General features: G+C 37.7%; 1 protein-coding gene and 1 long non-coding RNA gene across 3 annotated transcripts in view; one reads left to right on the top strand and one right to left on the bottom strand.

Moving 5' to 3' along the window:
- The window catches only part of LOC148726371 (uncharacterized), a 447,217-nt gene that overhangs the window by 304,761 nt on the left and 124,762 nt on the right, over window positions 1–17,694 (top strand). The gene's annotated exons all lie outside the window — the stretch shown is intronic.
- On the bottom strand, window positions 760–13,413 carry LOC111344162 (uncharacterized). Its single transcript, XM_088727339.1, has 4 exons — window positions 13,276–13,413; window positions 7,070–7,814; window positions 6,239–6,535; window positions 760–3,311 (listed from the first exon to the last, which is right to left on the bottom strand). Exons 2-4 carry the CDS (start codon window positions 7,794–7,796, stop codon window positions 928–930), a joined length of 3,408 nt encoding a protein of 1,135 aa, XP_088583465.1. The 5' UTR covers window positions 7,797–7,814; window positions 13,276–13,413; the 3' UTR covers window positions 760–927.

Here is a 17,694-nt window from a genome sequence, read left to right on the forward strand (position 1 = left end):
CCTACCCGTTTCTTTACCAATTTTGACCAAACACTTATCTCCCTCCCCTCCCCCCCTCTATTTTCCTAACATAAAATGACTTCAAATCTCTACTCTGTCCACACGCAAAATAAGAAAGCCGTAAATATCTCAAAGAACTTGGTTTGGGTCAATTACCCGGCAATTTAGTCCCCTTTTCTCAGAAATAAATTTTTAGAATTACAAAACTAAGGATTGGCTTTTAAACTCTGTATAACTTAATGGCCATTTTTTTTTCCTAATAATTTTTATTTGCCTCAGCTGCCACTCCCCCTCCCAGGAGATAAGCTTTCATAGATTGCGCCAGCATAGTTCTTGACATTTTTTAGAAAAGCCAACATATTTTCCCACTTTTTATAAAAGTAGCACTGCTAGCATATAATCAGCATATTTTTATTTATTTGTTCGAAGGGAACAATACCAGAGCCTTGACTTGCCATATCTCTAATACGAATCATCTAACTTCTGTGGCGGGTCGTTAAAACGGATCTCTCTCTACAGGTTAGCAGATTCAGGTCAGCGGATTTTTGAACAGACTCTCCTCTCTCTATTCAATTCTTCTGAAAAACTGCCTTAAAAATATAATATGCTAAAGTTTTTTAATTACTGTCAGGAACTAAAGTCAGTCATTAGTCTGGTAATCAAACCAAATCTGTCATGAAAAGGCAACGCATATTTCCTGAACGAAAACACTACCCTTAAGCGGTTTACACCCACAAATCAAGGACAGTAAGCCACATAGCTAGTAAATAAACTTTATTACAAGATACTTGCGGTTCTATTTGCATTGAGCGTTACTCCGATGATTAAAATACTTGAACTACCTTGTAAGTCTCTGACCCAAAATTAACATTTTTCTTGCAAGGATTTATTTTATTTAACTATAAAAACCGATTGAGGTTAAAAAAATTACCAACGAAAGGACAGGTGTAAAGATGGTCGGCATCTCTCGATTATAGCTTGAAGACTTTCCCTACATTTATGATTAATAGACCCAGGCAGTTCTAGTGTGGTTAACTTACAGCTTGGATGCTGAAAAGCTTCACATAGACTGGGAACACCGGCATCAGTGATCTCATTACCCAACAGATATAGCATGGTAAGCTTACAGCTTGGATGCTGTAAAGCTTTGCATAGACTGGCAACACCGATATCGGTGATCTCATTATGGCACAGATTTAGTGTGGTAAGCTTACAGCTTGGATGCTGTAAAACTCTACATAGACTGGCAACACCGGTATCAGTGATCTCATTACGCCTCAGATTTAGTGTGGTTAGTTTACAGCTTGGACGCTGTAAAGCTTCACATAGACTGGCAACACCGGTATCAGTTACCTCATTATCTGCCAGATCTAGTGTGTTAAGCTTACCGCTTGGATGCTGTAAAGCTTCACAGAGACTGGCAGCACTGGTATCAGTGATATTATTACTCAGAGACAGTGTGGTTAACTTACTTACTACTACCCTAAGTATAAATTCAATACATTTATCAGTCAAGTCACCAAGTGACAATTCAAGTTCAGACACAAAAGAGTGTTCATTGTTCAGTGAATTACAGACTGATTGTATTCCAGACTGTGTTAGCTCTGACAGGGTAAGGGCCAACCTCGTAACTGCGACTAACTTATCAGAACCTTGGTGCTGTGTCTCTCCAGCTTCCTCTCTAATTAGTTCACCGATAATGTTCAACACAAATGATACTGCAGTGCAGTCTACATCTGATAAAGAAGCTAAATGAATGGTGCCCATTGACCTAATGAACAGCGGGGGATGATTCCTGATAAACTTTTTCGCGAATTCTTTGTCTTGATACTCAGTCAGACACTTCATTTTAAGATTTCTATCCATGCGGGGTGAATCCATTAATTCTTCCATCAGTTTCTCGTTTCTCTCATTTGACAAAATACCAGCCATGAATTGGAAAACCATTGCAGAGCATTTGTCGTCAGGAATGCTTTTTTCCTTTACAAACCAATGTGCGGCCAAGAATTCTTGGACAGTGAGATGTGTAAAGCAGAAGTGTTTCGTGGTTGTAGTCGAACTAGTCCTGAAAGACTGACCGCAGTGAAGGAGACCGCTTCCTTTCATTTTTCTTACTTCTTCCACATCAAAACCGCCATCTATCTCCTTTTCATCAAATGTTGGCTTACTTTCAAGCAGAAGTTTAGCCGCTAGTTTTGATAATTTCTCTGTGGTTTTGATGACCGGAGGATGATTGAATGGTTCAGGAATTTCTTTCTGTCTGTATTCTGACTCAGCGCAGTGCTTAAGTTCAAAAATATCAATAAGTTTTGTGTAAATGTCGGTTGTTGAGACAGAAAGGTCATCAGGATTTCCTGATTCCGTTAGGGTATACTCCATCTCGAAGCACAACAGATAACAGAGCATAGGAACATGAGCAAAACTGACAAGGTTCTCATTCTTCATGACATGTTCAAGCACAGCGCTCTTCATTTTTTCCTTTTCCTTGAAGTACTTTTCAATGTATTCTTTAACCTGTTCTGATGAAAATCCCACAATTTCCACGTACCGTTTAAAACAGATTCCTCCCAGCTTATTTGATTCATCAGGCCGCGAGGTTACAACAACGACAGAACCTTTCAGTGTCTTTCCCTTAATGAGTTTTGAACATAATGCGGCCACTGGCATTTTACATCTAGCGTTATTCTGATATTTTTTTCCCGAGTCTTCAGCGATGTAATCTTGCTGTGAATACTCATCATAGCCGTCAAGGATAATCAAAACTTCTCTGGGATGCTCTACAATATACTCAAATGTAACGTCATCAATGGTAGAGTTGTCTTCTAAAATCGAAGAATAGTTTAAGATTTCTCTTAAAGTCACAGGCTCTTCATCAAGCAAATTCAATTGACGGAAAGTAAGCAAATAAGCAAATTTGAAATTTGGAATTTTAATGTTTTCTCTTGCTTGAAATAAATTGTTGTTGGCCCAATCGCGAATCAGCTTTTGGCAAAACAGAGATTTTCCAATCCCTGCTTTTCCAACGACAAGAATAGAATTAGGATTCTCCTGATCACTACTCGTGCCAAGAAATATTTCATCGCAGTGCTTAACTGGAGTACCGCTGACTTTTCCGAAATACTCAAGGTCTTCCCTCCTTGAATATGTCTCGTCATTCCTGGTGAGGCGTTTTCGTCCATGTTGTATGAGAAGATTAGTGAATATTTCATCCGTTTTCGCGCTGGAGATGGTGTGAGAGGCTAGCAGTTTGGGTTGGAACTCCGTTTGTTGTAAAATGGAAGTCTTTAAAGCTGTAGTGTAGGCACCTATAGCTAAAGGATAAGAAAGGGAAAGTATTTTAGAAATAACAAGAACGTGAGGAAAACAGTTGAAGTACTTTCATTCTTACTCCAGAGGGTTGAACTTTTAAAGCTGCTGTGTAGGGACTTACGGCTAAAGAATAGGGAAAGGAAAATATTTTAATAATAATACGAACACGAGGAAATGCAGTTCAAATACTTTCTATCGAATTCAGCACAGAGAGATTAACTAGCACAGAGCTGAGTGCTTGAAAAGTGTCTATTGTGTCTATCACATGAGAAATCGATCCCTATCCAAAGAGTAGAAAAGTTTGTTTCGTCAAAGCGTTATTCCTCCCTTAAAAATCAAGTATATTAGGTAAACAAACCTGGCTTTCGGGCAGCTGGTATATCAGCTGATAATGTCCACTGCTGAGAGACTGTATGAAAAGTTGATATTTGCAGGGGTAATCGCACAAGGGCAAGTAAAATTAAGGATTAAGGCCAGGCAAGCTTTCAGAAATCCAATAAGAAGATCAATAATGCACGCTGTTACGCACGTTCATAGAAAGCCACTTCAGTTTTCACGTAATTTTATTTTTGTACAACAACGTCAAAGAAATGAAAGCAACCCTGTTGAAAAACATTTGCCAGCAATGATATCAAACGTTTAAGGCAAAGGTAACCTATTTTAACGTTTTCTAAATTTTGGTACTTGCCTGGGGCAACTACCAAAATTAATTTAAAAATGCCTTCTGTCTCAGCCAATCGGCATTTGGTAACTTTGCCCTCAGTCTATCTTACAAGGCTTAGAAGCGAAGTTTCGAGGAAAAATGTAACATCATTAGGACAGTCTCCGAGCCCCGAACATTATCAGCCAGCAAACCAGAAAAGGGTTTATTTATTTTGTAACTCTTAATTTTCAGATCGCGCGAAAACCGCTCCTTAAAAAGCCAGAGTTGATCTGACGGCGGATGAGTATATGCGTCCAGCTTTTTAATACCACTATCACTGGACTCAACAAAACGAGTTTGTTTTTCTTGTGTGCCAAAAATAAAAAAATAATAGAGATGAAAAGAAAAAACTTTGGAGCAGGCTTTTTTTCCTCTATGAATAAAGGCTGGTAGTTTCCAAAGAAACTGTTTGGGGCTGCGTCGGTGGGAGTAACGAAATAATTTGGATATATCAACAAAGTTGAAATGGTAAATTGGCCACAGTAACGCTTACAAAAGCTGAAGTTTCGAGCGTTGGCCCTTCGTCGGAGCGAATGGCCAATTTACCATTTCAACTTTGTTGATATATCCAAATTATTTTTTTCCACTAGCTTTGTTTCTTTCTGACGGAAACAATCAGAGGACAAATACTGACGCAGACGGGAGTTATTGCCTGATAACTTAGGTATCCAATCAAATCGCACGAAAATTAATGGTAGGTTGTAATTGGTAATAATTGTAACAAATCTCTCCCTACCCCTTTCGCTTGATAAGGTTGGTTACAACAACAATGAATTTCATGAAAAAGTTATCCTTGAGAGGGGAGTGGAGTGTTGTCAGAATAGCTTGACAAAGGTTGCGTGACGTATCATTAAGGACGCTTGACCGGTCCTGTTAAGTCGCTTACAGCCATGAAAGATGGAAAAATCTACATTTCTCAAACTCCATCACCACTTAAGACCCCTCGTAACTAATTTCAGAAATAGATATTTCCGTCAATTTTGCAAAACCAGATTTTCCTAATTCTGAATCTCTGGTAAGAAGGACTCCATTGAGTTTAAATATAAGTCAGTGAGGATCTCTCAAGTGCACGATATCTCTGACCTGGTTTACACTTAAGCAGATTTCTTTTTCTGATTCGTGGCCAATCCGGGACCTTTAGGTAATGGATACACTTAACCTAAAACACCAATTTGTAATTAAAACAGCGTTCCGACTTAGCCGCTACTTTGGAGATCAAGAAGGCCGGCGAGGTGGAGTTAAGAGAAGATTTTTGAATCTGAATACTTTAAAACCATTTTGGAAGTTTTGAAGTTTATCTAACTTCATAGGAAAGTCTAAATCTGCAATTGGCAACAAAATTGTCATCAGATTAGTCTTTCTATTGCCCTGGTTAAGTTAACCTATTTGCCTGAACAGTCCCAAGCTCTTAGAGAAATATTTACATCATCAAATGACAGATGTTGAAACAGATGCTGTGACAATTGGTTCCGTTCTCATCTAGTTTGGGAGTACAGTCAAGGTGAAAAATCTGGTTAAAAACCGTTTCAAGGCGGAGCGTTGCTACATTCAGCGATGTGCGTAATGAATTCGAATTCCTCAGCGACAGAGGTCTCCCCTCCCCCACCCCCTTGAATAGACCAGAGGATGTTACAGTTTTTTTAACTACTTCTCTGAAACCTTGCAACGAGCTGGTTTTTTTTAAGTACGAGGAGAATGGAGGTAGAGTTGAAAAGATCGAGAAGTAATTTGTATGGATTCCCAGGAAAGAACTAGGCAGGAGACATTACCTAGAGGAATGTTGAAGGAGTGCTAAAAATGGATATCATAGGCATAGTTGGCAAAGGAGGAACTATGCATGTGGAACTAACGATAGGGTTGTAGAATTTTTAGGGGAGATCAACTAATGTGACTTCCAGGTAGCCTATAAGTTCAGAAAACGTTTGGTATAAATTTGGCCTACAATGAGGTGGTACATAGTTGAAAAAATGTTTACAGCAAACATATATGCCAGAATATTAAATCCTGACTTCAAGTTCACAATATGGGCCTCAGCGTGTTTGAAAAAGTTTGGGAAATCATTGTCTTTTCTTTTACAAGTGCTGCGGTAGGAGTATTAAACCTATTGTCACAAAGTTTCTCAATTCTTTGTTTTACGAAAAGCAGTGTTACTCCTGGATTTAAAACCCAACTATTTATTTATTTCATTTGCAACTAATCTCCTCAAAGTTAAGGTACAGTACATACCACTCTTTGTCTTAAATGTTCTGACGTCTGGCTCACTGTATTCTTCAGGTTTGTTGACAGCAAACAGCTTCACTTCGTACTCTGCGTCATACTCAAGACCAGTTATTTCGTAGTGAGTTTCCACAATGTTTTCCCATTTAAGCGGTACTGTGGATTGTGTCATGGGTTGTTTCGTCCATTCCAGACGGTATTTAATGCTGCAATTCCTGCTATTAGCCTCTACTTTTGACCAGGTCACAGTGAAATCTTTGTCAACTTCACTTTCTACATTTGTGATGGTGGGTTTCTCAGGTAAACCTGTTCAAAATAATAATTCTTTTGAATTTTGTCTCCCATGAAAGTTAATACTTACTGTAAGTAGATTCATCGCTCGCGTGTAATGAATTTAAATTCCCTAGTAACACACCCCCGCCTTCAATAAACAAGTGGATTTCTTAGTTTTTTCAATTACCTTTGACTTTTTGCAACCTTCTGATTTTCATTTACGTAGAGGAGAGAGGGAGGGTGGGGCTGCAAAAACCGAGAATTCTTACCCCCCTCTTGCAAATTCAATGAAAAGGTACAAAGTTGGAAACAATCTTCTCAGTTAACATACATGCCAGAATATTAAATCATGACTTAAAGTTCACAATGTTGGCTTCAGCAGTTTTTAGCTAAATCCAAACTCAACATGTTATTCCAAAGTAAAACAACTAGTTAGTTCTATGAATTTTTGTGGATTGTACTTTTTTCCATTTCTGCAATATTGTATAGCTGACCAACACTCCATCATCACTTTTATGGCAGTGATCATTGATAGCAGTTTCACTTCAAATTATTTAGTATACTTACTTCGAAGTAGAGGGCCAAGCTCAACAATTTCAACATCTCCAAGTATCTTTTGCACAACATGTCCCTTTGTACACCACAAGTACAGGATTTCCGATATACCAAACAGAATAAAAATGGCACCCACAGCAATTACAGCTATATTTAGATTTGATTTCTCCCTGTAATGAAGATCATTACATTGCAATGTCATTTTTGTTTGGTTAAGTGAACTTGGCATGGTTTGATTGTTGTTCTGTGGGGTCTGATCAACTTCACACATATAAATGGAAGGTAAACAAATTGCATGGTAACTGGAGGATAGCCCCAACATACCACCCAGGAAAAATATTCGAAAGAGCACATGGATATAGTAGAAGCAGGAAAAAGTCTTAATGTTTCTGATTTTGACATTGCCTGTTGATCTTTGGATTTTTCGAAGGGTAACAGGACCAAAAAATGCAAAGGCGATCCAACATGCACACAAAATACAAAAGGTTATGGCAACAACATTCCGAGGTATTAACCCATGAGGCTTGCTGATTGAGTCAATGTACTTGTTATAGCAAGAGTTTCTGATAAAATCACTGGGTTTGGGATCGCAGCTGAAGTTAAGTCTATCATTGGTATGATAAACCTGTACAGCGATCAAAATGGCGGTCAAGGATGCAGTAAGCACAACACACTGAAATCCTCCAAGAGGAGTTTGCGACTTGATAACCAGTTTACACCATGTGCTGTCAGCCATCATTCCATCTAGTATCAGTACCTAACAAGGAGCACAGGGAAATAATTATCAATGTTAATGCACCAAATGACTTGATGATTTGCATAAGTTCAACCTGTGTGCCAGGCCTCCCCAGTCTACCGTGAGAAGAGATTTTCTAAAACTTATTTAAAATTCCTCTGAATGCATCAATACTCAAAGAAACTACAGTATCTGGCAAAATAGTACATAATGGGTAAGTCAACACCAAACGCTGCCAAATGTAACAACTTTACATTTGCTCTCTGCACAAATAAACAGATGGTTAGCAGATAAAAAGAATCTTGTCATGAACCTTGTCTATAAAAAATATGCAGAAGGTGTCAGACTGTTCGGTTGGCAATCACAGGAAAAAGGAAATACATGTTGAATAGGGTTTGAACACTTTTGACCTGACCGTGACTTTTTCCATGACCTTTTGCAGTGTGAATGAATGTTTGCAAACATTGTCACAATGTTTGCTTCTGTTTATTTCTAATGAAATTAAATCTGATTTTTGGAATCGGCAGTTAACTTTTCAACTTTGGGTCTTTTTGCCTTTCACTCCTAGAGAGCATAAAATTATTGATTTTCAATGACTTTCTATGAGCCACACCTAAATTTCATGACTTTCCATGACTAGAAAATGAAATTTTGAAATTCCATGACTTTCCAGGTTTTCCATGACCTGTACGAACCCCGGTTAAACTTAGGTGCTAGGAAAGGAAGAGAATGTTACCAATATGTTGGCCAGCATAGTGTGCAAGGTCTGGTGCAAGGTCTGGTGCAAGGCATGAAAACCAACGTTTCTCATTGATAAATCTTCTGCAGAATTTGGACGGGCCTAGAATGCATAACCCTGCTTGTTCGAAGCTAGTTACGTATTATTATGCGAAGTTTCATGTACAATATCTCTGGATTTAATGATCTTGATGCTTAAATTTTCAGCATTTTAAAAAGATATCCAAGCCAGTAAGTTGTAAGGAATTTTCAACCCTCCTGCCTCTCCCTCTGCAACATTGTTTGCAGCTAATGCTCTCACACTAAGTTGCTCATTGCCTTGGCCACAATCTTTTCCCATAGCCTATCCATGCCAAACAATGAGCAACATTAGCAATTAATAAAGATTGTTACCAATTAAAAGTAGAAACAACTTTAATTGAAAAAATGCCAGCTGTAAGAAATGCATAAGAATGCACAACACATCATTCTGTAATTACCATAAAAAAAAACCTGAGGGATTTGTTTGAAACTAAAATAACACATGATTACTATTTATCAAGAGAATATAAACTGTATCTTATCATATTTTGCATAATCGTCATGGGCTACAGCCATTCCTCTCACATTCTACCAATTTCTGTAATAAAGTAAACTTTGGTGCAAAATCCTGTAAGTCCAAATTACAGAAGACAAAAGCCTTAAGAATGACAAGCAACAAGGAGCCTCGATTCCCACAACGAAAAACACACCAGCCAAGGACACAATGAGTGATGGGGAGAGAAACTCCACCTAAGAATGGAGAGAAAGTCAAAATTTGTCGGTTTGATCCAAGCTCTTGCATCTCCAAGATATATTGGCAGCCACCACTGTACCAGACATCACATGACAACTGTTGGTATGCAAGCATTTTCTAGTCAAAGAAGTAACATTCAGACCAATAGAAATTTCCCTAAAGTTAATCTCTTATTTCTGAGAATGTACGTATTGAAAACATGGGGAATCAAAAACACTGCAGAGCAAAATGAAACCCTGTGTTCCAATGATGAATAGCACTTGTTTATATCACTATGACTTAAGCAAACACAAGCATTTCAATTTACTAAAGAAGTTTACCATTGATATTTTTTAAATTGCATTGAAAATGAAATCTTCTTTCTTTTAACTGACCTTCGTGTTAACTTTGAGTTTGAAAGAAGATTTAGAGGTACAACATTACTCCTAAGAGCTTCAAAGGATTATGTGTAATAAACAAGACCACAAAACATTTGCTACGTCACTACGCTTCTGTAATTGTTTGATGAAAACAAAAGTTCTGGACCATAAACAGCGGTGAAGCTGTGTTTAAGCCACTCAAAATTCATTAAGTTCAAATTTTTTTGGTTGATGAAGAATGCACTGAAAACTGACAAAACTTGAACACAATTAGAACTGGCTTTTCTACACTCATGGATTTCTGGCAACCATTACAGTAATTTTTTAGATTGCTAAGGTCAGGTCTTTATGTATGACTTGGATTGTGTACAAGTTGAGGGTGAATGTTTGGGATGATTTTTTGGTCATAAAAGGTCCAGTTATACACAAGTAAATACTGAAAAGATAACACTTTTTATGTTTTTCCTAGAATGAAGTTTCAATTGAAAACAAAAAAAAATTGCAATGGCTCCCATGCCTCACATGCTTCACTGGATTGCACTTTGTAATGACCCAAAGGATGACAATGTACTTGGGCTTGCTAAAGAAAATTTAACAACTAATTACTGTGCATTGGCTTGAAAGAAGTTAAAATATGAAAAGGAGAAAAACTATAGTGGTGTAAGGAAAGCATTATAAGACAAAAATCCTGGGCTTTCGATACATCACGTTGGTCCAATCTTAATAATACAGATACCTTATTCCAAGATAAAGTTCCTCAGGCTTATGATATGTCCACGATTATGAAACAAGTACACATTAAAAGAACAGCACTTAATTCTGTTGTTAGAAAGGAACATTAATTCCCTTTGTTTTTAAAAGAAACCAGAAATGCATCCCCTTGTTCTTTGAAACAAACAAATTGAATGCTTTTAGAATCGTTACTCAAACATATTTCAATTCTGATATGATCTAGTAGAAACTAGTAGAAACTATGATTAAGGCTGTCAAGTTTACAATATGTCCATGAGTACAAAACATGTATTTGCCAAATGGGGAACACTTCATTTTGATGCTATAAACAGTTTGCTCTGAGAAAGAACTGACTCAAAATGTCACCTATTGAACTCTTTACAATGGCCAATTTTCAATTTCAACTTAGATGACAAACCCAAAAACGCTTCCCTTGGTTGTTAGAAACAAACGATGCTTTAGTGATTAAAATATCTCAACTTTATCCTGTGTTTACTGTCTATTAGCCTGATCTTTTAAAGTGCCACTATGACCACAATTTCGCATTGCCTTTTCTTTTCACTTCTGGAAACTAGAAGTCAGAAACACTTACCATGCCAAGTTTAATCGCAAAATCCTCACGGGAAGTATGATTATTTCAACCTTGTTTTTCGTTTTGGGTCGCCCGCCATTACTCAATTCAAAAATGGCCGCATGTGGCAAAAAGAGTTGGCACTAGTTGGAGCCTTTCGGAAGTGACATCATATGCGTAGCTCGACCGAAAAAACGTGGCTAAATTTGTATGCCATTTGGAAGAAGAATTCGAGGAAAAATACATCTTACAAAATGCCTAGAATTTCCACTGTCGAATCTCTCACAATACACGAAGCACGATGCGAAAGTGTGCATATGACGTCACAGGCCAGCTCATGCGTAAAACCGCTTCTCAGTTCAGTCACTGGCTCTCGGTTGCAAGCTGAGTAATGGCGGACGGGTTTTTCGTGAATTTCGGCCAGCTATATCAAGGTGTATTTCGCTTCCATCGACCTAAAAACTATCACATAGTAAAATTCTAACCATATTAACTTGATTGACGCTAAAAAATGTGAAAACCAGAGATAAAAATTTTCGTCGTAGTGGCACTTTAAGTATTTGTTTCTTTAGGAAACTTGACTCTTTTTTTGGGTGATATATCTAAACTTTCTGGCAACATGACTCCGGTTCCACACGACATGACTGGGCAACACAACTCTTAGGCAACTTGACCAGTTATCCTATAACAGCAGATTGCTATATGAAACAATAGTTTCAGTGTGAGAACCAAATAAATATTATTATTAAAAACTGGATCATTGGATAATGCAATTCAAGACTTTTTATTGGCTTACCCATTATGGTATATGAGCCAATATACCATAATCTACAAATAGGGTAAGCATACGCATCAGCTTAAAATCAAAAAGGAGCTAAAAATTCAGGTTTTTTCTTACAAAATAATAATTTCTTGGGGGCGTTTTTAGTAAAACAATTATTCCACTCGCGCTTGTTGGATATGAGATGATTATAGCCAACGAGGCGCGTAGCGCTGAGTTGGCTATCTATCATCTCATATCCAACATGCGCTTGTGGAATAATTGTTAATTATTCAATTTGTTTGCACAAGTCTCACGCTGAATGTACAAGACTCAAGAGGTGGCTAAAAAGCAGCAGTTTAGGGTATTTCTGGAGTTGTGGTACATGTCTCAGCAGTTTCTATGAGGCTCAAAACCATGAAATGTTATCATATAATTTACAGCAGGCCCAGAGTAAATTATAAAAATTGGTTTTAAACTACGACTTAAAAACACATTTCCATTTCGGAAGCCCAAGGAGATCACTGCAACTTTGTTCAGTTTTAATCCCACTGACCTAATGAATTTTTTGACGTTTTGCCTACATGAATTTGAGTAAAAGCTTGAATTTTTCATCCATATGTGGTATCTGAAGCTGTCCGATTAGGAGAGGCATATTCCCTCCAAAAAATGTGCTAGTTATTTTCAAGATTCCAATCAGAGCATGGTTTCTCACCACGAATTACAAAAGGCAGAGAAGGTATTTCAAGTATCTCTTGGGAAAGATTTCCATAACCTCATACCAACTAAAACTGCCGAAGTCCCAAAGGCAGTCAGTTGTTTTACCTCTGTCTTCTTTCATTCAATTTTTTTAAAATTTATTACTTACTTATAGAGCGCAAAATACATGTGGATACCGATCTAATGCGCTTTTATCCAAGAATTTTATGCATAAAGAAGTATGGGGTTATAAGGAATCTTGCCAAACTACCGAATGTAAAAACTTTTTAGGTTGCTCGGCACAAATAAACAATTGGTTAGCGTATGAAGATGTCTTCAACGAGCATGCGGAAGGCGCTGACTAAAGCACTACCCCGGCCACGCGTTTAAAACGATTTGGCCTTGTAGTCCCATATTTCATGACTAGTAGCCGAAACAATCCAGCCAAAATAATAAATAATACGTTAATCGACTAATAAACTGCTGAAAATAGAGCTATGAAGTACAACTATGCGCAGCAATTCGCAAAATACGACTATGTCTCCATCGTACAGAAAGTGCTGACCGAAGCACAAAGTCACGACTTCTATCAATCTGTCTTTTAAACACTGAAGTATTTCGTGGCTAGTAGCAGAACGATTCTAGTGAGATTCGTTAAAATGGTAACGAATAAGCGAGTCAACATCAAAATCTATTAAATATAGAGATATCAAGTGTAACTACGCGACCAGTTCGCAAAATACGAACATCTCTGCAACAAACAGGAAGTTCGTCTGAGGCATCGAGCCACGAGAGGTTGTGAATCAAGTTGAAAAGTACATGTGTATGTGATACATGAATGACTTTACCTTGGAGTGAATCGTTCGCTTAGAAACGTCGAACAAGTCTTTCGAGGTACAGATCAACCGTACCCTAACCACTTCTCAGCTATGTTAAATTCGAGTAACGGTAATGATCCAAGATCGAAGGGCGTATCGATGGCGTTCGTCGGGGGTCGAACACACAAGTTTATAGTACAGCGGTTAAAGTTAAAAATCCGTCGTGTAAGCTGTAGCACGTGTTCCCCCTCGAAACTTCAAACCCGAAAGGAAAATGTTTTTAATATGTTTGAGCTATTTACAAGGTTATCAATGCGTCAAAAAACCTAACAGTAATGTTTGAAAATTGTACGGCAACTTCTACTCTTAAAGAGTAAGTTTTGAGAGAGATTCTCTTTACAGCGTTGAGTCAATTTTTCACTTACGTAATGCAATTTTTCACTGACGTAATGCCAAAAACTTGTCAACACTTAAGAGTCAAATAATTCGTGAAATAACGGGAATTTCAAGAGTTGTACACAGCCTAGATTAGTCTTAAGCCAGTCCCACAATGAGAAGAATATTCTCCACTATCAAGTTGTGAAATTAACAAGAGCAAACAAAGTAGAGAGAGTCTAAGAAATCCACTTTGATGCAACCACAGGTGGCCCATACAACAATGACATATAGCGAAAACATATTACACATTTGTACAGGGCCGTAGCTAGCATGAGGGAAGACGAGGCAGTTGCCTCGTCTTGATTTTGGCCTTTTCCTTTTTTTTTTTTTTGCACCAGTATCGCTCGGCAATAAAAAAGTGAACTTCCACACTTGCCCAAGATTGACTTTTCTAAAGAAAAGGGCCACGGAAAATGCTTGAAAGAGCATTTCTGAGCCTCTAGATTTCAAAATTTTCTGGGGGAGGCATACCAGACCCGAAACTTGCCTCATCTTGTTCTGAAGTTTGGCTACAGCCCTGTTGTATGGTGATTTTTAGCTATTTGAGAAGTATCAGTATTAAGGGACGTGTTTTGGAACGATTACCATTCAGTAGAAAAAGAGAAAAAAACAGCTGTTTAGATAACTAAGGTTTCCAAAAGATCGACCCCTTGCAGTTGTTTCATTTTCCTTTTACCGTTCATGAAAAGAGAAGGATATCGCTTCGACACTCCTCATTGAACTTGCAGCCGACGAAGACCCTCCAGATACAAATTGCAATCGATCATCACCCTAACTTCTTGGCGGCCTTAGCTTCAGGCTTGTTTCTTCATGCAATCGGAGTCATTTCTCGACTTCAACAAATCAAATATTTTCACCCATGTTGTCTCCACACCTACAAAACGCAGAAGAAGTTTCAGGAAGTAGTAATATATCACCGTGGCCTGGAGAGAGATTTATTGTATCCATTGAATAATTGAACCTTATGCTTTCAATGCTTCCTGCCATGGCTTAACCGGTTTTTTTTTTTTTTTTTTTTTAACAATCGCGGCCTGACGTTTTAAAAGTTGCCTTATATACTGACCGTCAAATGTTGATTAGCCACTGAGGCACATAAATAACTGGGCTCTATTAAGTTTGGATCAGTAGAACATTTGGATAGATATCAGGATTTCAGGATAATACAGACCATATCTACCTCAGTCCACATTTTCAGGCTCAGCAGCATGTCCTCGTTGCTTCGCTTTAAAGATGTCTGAAAAGTTCTAATGAAACGAAGCTTCTGCTCTAATTCTGTGATAAAACTCAAAACATTCTTGTCACCTAACTGATGGGCTGAACATGCAGAATGCAAAAGAATTATATTTTCCGTTTGGTGTAAACTTCATCCCTAATCAATCTGTTGTGTGAACACCGGCTTTAAAGCGAACGAAATTTATCATAGTTAGTCCTTTTTGTTATTATGAATTTATTTTTCTCTGTTTTTTCGTGGAAACTGTTCGGATCTCATTTATGGACAAAACTGTCCAACCGTTCCGTACACCTATGCCAGAGTTTTCTCAGTGGTCTATTTAACACCTGCACACTATCAGAATCAGTTATGAAGGAAAAAATCGAAACACAACTCAATAATTTAACCTTGTACACCCTAACATCAGTATGCATATTCTCTATACTGTTCTCTATACATTTCCAAAGATGCTGACAAGGAGAATTTGTTCAACAATCAAGAACTTCTTTAGTTGGTGATCATTTCCTTTATTCTCCTGACCTTAATGTTTGCTTCAGAGGTGATGTTGTTAGGAGAAATTAGATGCTGATCACTCTTAGTGCTCAAAGGGTTAAGGACTTTTTACTATCCTCTCATTCTTCTTTTCACTTTGCGTTATTGTTTTGGGAGGCGTTCTGTAAAGGAATTCATTATTGCGCGCTTGGAATAACTCTATATTTTAATTTTTAAATATTAATAATATTCTGCCGAGCAATTCTTGCAAATTTAGCTCAGACTGGCAGAGCACATTCACTTAACTCTTTAACTCCTGAGGGTGACTAACATCTAATTTCTCACCAAGGTATCACTGCTGAATCAATGCTTATGAGAATTAAGAAAACGATCGCAAACTTGAAAAGCTCTGGATTTTTTCACTAAATTCTCCTCGTCAGTGCCGTAGGAAATGTATAAAGGATATATAGTATGAGGATTGCAAATGTGCTGATTTTGGGGCGTGAAGGCTCAAGAGCTTCAATAAAACGACAAATATTACATTGAATACCAAGATATAAAAAATTGTGCCACACTGTTGTCTTTATTTCCAACAGGTAGACAGATGGTTACCTTTTGATATTTTGGAATCATTATTATCATATAGATGACTCCAACAGTCTACAACAATATAGGTTTGTATCGCATATTGTGGTGTCTAAGTATGTTGTACTGCAGTGGCTTGGTTGCTAAGGAACAGCTCATTATATAGCACCAGGGGGGTGGGGTGAGGAGGATTTTGGCTGTTTCAAGATTAAATTGACTTGATCTTACCCTAAAAATGTCTGTACTCGAACTTAGTACCCCACCCAGCCGAAGCTTATCCCTGTTTCCTTCGCATGAAGCGACGGGGGTTATTACTACTACCAAATGGATGCTCCCCCGGGAAAATTTGAAATATCATTCTTCTGAAATGGCTAGAAATGCATCCAAAAAACGCTAACATTAAGTTAATTTTTAATTGTTTTCAATGAAAAACAAAGAAAAAAACATATTACAACCTCATATTTTAACAAAATATCATGAAATAGATGTATTGGCTAACTTCTAAGCTAAACTCAACAGACAGAAAGGAAGAAAGTCACCCGGAAATTTTAAAGTCTGACTCTTTGAACGTGCCAAAGTTTTTTCTCCCATTGTCATTGAGAGCTGTAAACTCATTGGCAATACCTATAGACAAAGGTTGTCTGTTCTCTGTTTGTGAGTGTTAAGTATTGTCAAATTACTAAATCTTGGCTGTCATTGTCGAGCGCAGCCATGTTTTGAGTCTTCGAGCAGAAGAAAACGATCTCTCGCCTGCTGCACTGGAAAAGAAAGAAGTTAAAATATGAAAAGGAGAAAAATTATAGTGACACCACTTTAAGACACAAATCCCGGGCCTTCAATACATTATGTTGGTCCAACCTCAACAATATAGGCACCCTATTCCAAGATAAAGTTCCTCAAGCTTACGATATGTCCATGAGTACAAAACAAGTACATATTAAGCCAACTATGCTTCATTTTGTTGTTAGAAACAAATCTTAATTCACTTTGTTGAAAGCAATGAAAAATGCTTGTTAGAAATGAACAATGCTTCTAGATTTGTTACTCAAATACATATTCCAATTTTCCACATAAATTATAATCGATGCCGTTGTTAGAAAGCAAGATTAAGGTCATCAAGCTTACGTCCACGAGTACAAACCAAGTACATACCAAACAAGCAACACTTCAATTTGTTGTTAAAAACAAACCCGGCTTCCCTTGGTTATTAGAAATGAACAACACTAATTTTCAATCTTAAAGGTGTTGTCAGAAACAAAGAGCACTTCTAATTAGTGATTAAGATTTCTCAACTTCATTGTGACAGTGTATATTTACAGTCTAATAGCCTGATCTTTTAAGCATTTGTTTCTTCAGGTGACGTGACCCTTTTGTTCAGGCAACATGACCAAAAATTTTGGGCAACATGACTCAGGTTTCAGGCAACATGACTTTGGGCGAAATGTCTTTCAGGCAACTTGACTGGTTACCCTATAGCAGCAGTTTGCCATATGAAACAATAATTCCAGTGTGTGAACCAAATGTTAAATTTGTTTGTGCAAATCTCACCCTGAATGTGTGAGACTCAAAGGGCTGGCTAAAAAGCTGCAGTTTAAGGTATTTCTGGTTTAGTGGCGATAGTTTGATGAACTGAGTCGAATCTCACATTGAGTACAAACACCAGGACATAGAGTTAAATGATGTTATTCTTTAATGAGGTCCAACACGTAAAAACTGAAACAAGG

The sequence above is a fragment of the Stylophora pistillata genome, chromosome 7 (genome assembly GCF_964205215.1).
Source record: "Stylophora pistillata chromosome 7, jaStyPist1.2, whole genome shotgun sequence".
Classification (NCBI taxonomy): Eukaryota; Metazoa; Cnidaria; class Anthozoa; order Scleractinia; family Pocilloporidae; genus Stylophora; species Stylophora pistillata.